A 4938-nucleotide genomic window follows, 5' to 3' on the forward strand; every position below is an offset into this window, starting at 1 on the left:
ACTTACGAGGGCACAATGCTACTCTCCACCGGGCACCAACTCCAGATCTCACAGGTCCTGTGGGTCCCATTGAACACCACACATCGGCCTGTTTTCACGCCTAGAAAACAAAAGATGAACTCCAGACCTTCAAATCTCCACAGGGCTGGGGAAGGCGTAGCCAAGGGGTTGTTGGCAGAAAGAGAGATGCAGGGACAGAGGCGAATGGGGCCTGCACTCAGGAGCCACCCAGGATCCCAGCCCAGCCCCCACCCTGCTGGGGGCACTGGAAGACAGAGCCCACAGTTACCGTGGCTGTGCGTGCCTCTCTCCCCTTCGGGGCAGTCCTCGTCGACCCAGCAGTTAGCCAGTGGGACGGAGGGATGCTGAGGTGGGCAAGAGAGCAGTCACCGATGGCACAGGGGATGTCTCCCCTCCCAGTCTCAAAGGCAGGGAGGTTCAAGGTGGGAAGGACTGGCCCCCTTCCCACCTTAAACCTCCTCACCACCCCCCCACCAGAGGACCCTGAGTCTGGGCCCACACAGGAAAGCTGGAGGGTGCAAATAAAAGGAGGTGGTCAGAGGAGGGAGCAGAGCAACGCCCTGGCCAGATGAGGGTACAATGCTGTATTTCAAAGACAAAGGGAGACCCCTTTCCTCCTTTTTTAAAAAATTTATTTTTAGTGATTCAGTCTCACTCTGTTGCCCAGGCTGGAGTGCAGTGATATGAACGTGGCTCACTATAGCCTCGCCCTCCTGGGCTTAAGCAATCCTCTCACCTCAGTTTTTCCAGTAGCTGGAACTACAAACACACACCACTGTGCCTGACTGATTTTTTAGTTGTTTTTTTTTTTTTGTAGAGATGAAGTCTTGCTATGTTGACCAGGCTGGTTTTAAACTCCTGGCCTCAAGCAATCCTTCTGTCTCAGCCTTCCAGGGTGCTGCGATTAAAGGCGTGAGACAACGCGCCCTGCCCTTCCCTCCTGACAGTTCTGTCCGTGGTGGACACGGAAGTGATTCTTCCAGGTCTAGCTCCTCTGGTCCAATCTGGAGGACAGATCAGGGAAGGTGAATATATCTTGGGAGGGTAAGTTTTTGATGCCCGGAATGGGGGCACAACTGACAAAGATCAGGGCCCTAGAGTCAGGGGCTTGGGTAATGAAGCAGGACCCCACACCCTTGCTGAGGGGCCACAGGCTACTCCTTTCTGCTCGCTCTTCTGTAACCTGGGGACATTAATGTCTGCACAGAGGCACAGGACTATGGGGCTCTGGCAGAAGGGGAGGACAGGCGAGCTTTCTGGGGTCCCAGACCCAAGAGAGGAAGGCACCCTTGAGCATCAGGCACTCTCCCAGGCACGGTTCTGCCCCAGCTGAGGATGGACACTGCTGCCCAAGGCACTCAGCTCAGTGGCAGCAGGAGGAACAGCAGTACCAGGAGCTCAAGGAAGGCTGAGGGCCTCTGAGAAGCCACAATGAGGCAGTGGGAATTTCTGAAAGACAGGGCCGTCATGATTGGGTGGAGGGCGGAGCAGAGCCACATGCTGTGCTTCTTTGTCCCTACCTATGTCCTGTGTCTGCCTCTCCTCTCCACCCCAGCTGGGCTACCGTCTCCTCCAACTAGACCTCACAGTGACCACCAATGGGGCCCCCACGTCTCCCCCTACCCTTATCCACCTACCCCCAACAGCCTAAGTGGTGCATCCCACAATGTGCAGGAGATTGAGCACCCTGCCTCTGAGCCCATGTGTGGCTCTCTTCTGCTCCTCTCATCAAGTTTAGCTCCTGTCAGGCACGGTGGCTCATGCCTGTAATCCTAGCACTTTGAGAGTCCAAGGCGGGCAGATTGCCTGAGCCCAGGAGTTCGAGACCTGCCTGGGCAACAAAGCAAGACCTCATCGCTACAGGAAAAAAAAAAAAGTTTAACAATTAGCTGAGTATGGTCACTCCCACCTATATAGTCCCAGCAACTCAGAAGGCTGAGGCAAAAAAATTGCTTAAGCCCAAGATGTCAAGGAGGCAGTGAGCTGTGATCACACCACTGTATTCTAGCCTGGGTGACAGAGCAAGACCCTGTCTCAAAAAAAAAGAAGAGAAAAGAAAAAAAGAAAACAAACAAAAACAGTTTGGCTCCATAGTGGGGCTTACAGGGGCCCCTGAAATCCTGAACTACCTTCTTCCCACCCCAGTTCAAATATTCACTTCAGCCCCACTCAGTGGCAGGTAGCCCTAAAGGCACCTCACCTCACATAGCTCAGCGCCTTTGCCTACCAAGCCCCCTCTGGTGGACACCTGCTCCAGCCAAATCCACCTGCTCACCAGCTTCTCCTCACCCTTTTTTAAGATTCTGCTCAGCCGGACACGGTGGCTCATGCCTGTAATCCCAACACTTTGGGAAGTCGAGGTGGGTAGATTACCTGAGGTCAGGAGTTCGAGACCAGCCTGGCCAACATGGTGAAACCCTGTCTCTATTAAAAATACAAAAATTATCCGAGTGTGGCGGCTTGTGCCTGTAGTCCCGCCTACTTGGGCGACTGAGGCAGGAGAATCGCTTGAACCCAGGAGGTGGAGGTTGCAGTGAGCTGAGATCATGCCTCTGCACTCCAGCCTGGGTGACAGAGTGAGACTCCATCTCAAAAAAAAAAAAAAAGATTCTGCTCAAGTGCAGCCCTGGGTCCCTCACCTACAGCCTCTGTCCCATCATAGGACCTGCCACCTTGGCTGGGCTGTCCACGCAGGTGGTCCTTGAGGTATGGGAGATGGAGTTTTGTGAATTTAGCATAGCTAGCCCCCTGGCCCAGTGGGGAGGCTCAGTGGTGTCTGCTGAGGGAGGTGACACTAAAGGAGCACGGTGCATGTATGGGAAGGATCAGGGGCCAGGATCCCGAGAGGAGCTGGCAGAACTCTGGTTTTCTGGGAAAGCCAGGTTGTCAGATCTGATAATTACAACCCAGCCCTGATGCTTCATAGGAAGAGCCAGAAGTGTGCTTGCAGACAAAGAGGAATCGCACAGATTCTGAAAAACACAGACCCACAGATCCAGCCAAATTTCAGAACAGTCTACAAACTGAATATTAAATAGACACCTGAGCATTAAGAAAGGGAAGGGCATTGTGTGGGTTCACTAAGAGTAAGCACATCCTGCTGGGCGCAGTAGCTCATGTTGGGAATAGGCCCCCAAAATCTGGTCATAAAGTGGCCCAAAACTGGCCATAAACAAAATCTCTGCAGCACTGTGACATGTTCGTGATGGCCGTGATGCCCACGCTGGAAGGCTGTGGGTTTACCAGAATGAGGGCAAGGAACACCTGGTCCACCCAGGGTGGAAAACCGCTTAAAGGCTTCTTAAACCACAAAGAATAGCATGAGCGATCTGTGCCTTAAGGACATGCTCCCGCTGCAGGTAACTCACCAGAGCCCATCCCTTTATTTTGGTCCATCCTTTTGTTTCCCATTAGGAATACTTTTAGTTAATCTATAACCTACAGAAACAATGCTTATCACTGGCTTGCTGTCAATAAATATGTAGGTAAATCTGTTTAAGGCTCTCAGCTCTGAAGGCTGTGATACCCCTGATTTCCCACTCCACACCTCTGTATTTCTGTGTGTGTCTTTAATTTCTCTAGCGCTGCTGGGTTAGGGTCTCCCCGACCAAACTGGTCTCGGCAGGCTCATGCCTATAATCCCAGCACTTTGGGAGGCTGAGGCGGGCAGATCACCTGAGGCCAGGAGTTCAAGACCAGCCTGGCCAACAAAGTGAAACCCTGTCTGTACTTAAAATACATAAATTAGCTGGGCGTGGTGGTGGGCACCTGTAATCCCAGCTACTCAGGAGGCTGAGCAGGAGAATTGCTTGAACCCGAGAGGCGGAGGCTGCAGTGAGCCAAGATCGGGCCATTGAACTCCAGCCTGGGGGACAAGAGCGAGACTCCATCTCAAAAAAAAAAAAAAGAGTAAGCAATCCTTTGTGCATATTTTCAACTACAGACATGGAATGTCTCCAGCAACTGTGCTAGGACTAACCACCAGGGCTCAGGGAACAGGTGTCTGCACAATGACCCTCCAGCCCAGGAGGCAGGTAAATGTTGGACTTGTTTAAAGAAAGATGTCACTGTGGAAGTAAACTTTTGGGACTATGTCCTGAGTCTCAATAGTTCAAACAAAATTCACAGCTGGAGAGAATGAGCGTGCTCTGTGACAGATGTAGGATCCCAGGGACATCTCCAGGCAAGGGGTAAAGGTGAAATGTCAGGGGGAGAATCAGTATTTCTGGATCAGAAACGAAGAAGAACAAGGTGGGGGACTCTGGTTTGGCCATGGTTGATGTAAAAACTATCCAGAAATCAGGGCTCATGCCTGTAATCCCAGCACTTTGGGAGGCCGAGGCAGGCGGATCACGGGGTCAGGAGATCGAGACCATCCTGGCTAACATGGTGAAACCCCGTTTCCACTAAAAATACAAAAAAAAAAAAATTATCTGGGCGTGGTAGCGGGCGCCTGTAGTACCAGCTACTCAGGAGGCTGAGGCAGGAAAATGGTGTGAACCTGGGAGGCGGAGCTTGCAGTGAGCCGACATCGCGTCACTTCACTCCAGCCTGGGTGACAAAGCAAGACTCTGTCTCAAAAACAAAACAAAACAAAACAAAATTATCCAGAAATCATACGCAACCCTGAATTCACCATGAGCAAGAGTGTGCTATGTTGGCTCACAAAGATGAAAGCTGCTTCAGGACACATTAATAGAGGCTGAGCACAGAGAAGGAGAGGTGATATTCCAGCTTGGCTCTTGCTATTAGAGCCTCCCTGAGCATGTGCCCAGCTCTGGGTGTCACAGTAACAACCTGGAGAGTACCCAGAGGCAGGACCAGGATGAGGAGGGTCTGGGCACCTCATGGGAACTGCTGCTGCCCAGAGCTCGAGGTACTGTCACCCACAGGCTGGGAGGCCTTTTTTTTTTTTTT

At 52.0% G+C, this 4938-nt stretch overlaps 1 protein-coding gene across 1 annotated transcript in view; it reads right to left on the reverse strand.

The window, feature by feature from the left end:
* The window catches only part of P2RX6 (purinergic receptor P2X, ligand gated ion channel, 6), a 17584-nt gene that overhangs the window by 9017 nt on the left and 3629 nt on the right, over positions 1 to 4938 (reverse strand). Inside the window, exons 4-5 of the mRNA XM_011963805.1 lie at positions 290 to 365; positions 7 to 100 (exon numbers count right to left, since the gene is read on the reverse strand). Coding sequence (XP_011819195.1) covers positions 7 to 100; positions 290 to 365 — 170 coding nt within the window. The remainder of the gene's footprint in view (positions 1 to 6; positions 101 to 289; positions 366 to 4938) is intronic.

This window comes from Colobus angolensis, unplaced genomic scaffold (assembly GCF_000951035.1).
Source record: "Colobus angolensis palliatus isolate OR3802 unplaced genomic scaffold, Cang.pa_1.0 Scaffold626, whole genome shotgun sequence".
NCBI classification, from domain to species: domain Eukaryota; kingdom Metazoa; phylum Chordata; class Mammalia; order Primates; family Cercopithecidae; genus Colobus; species Colobus angolensis.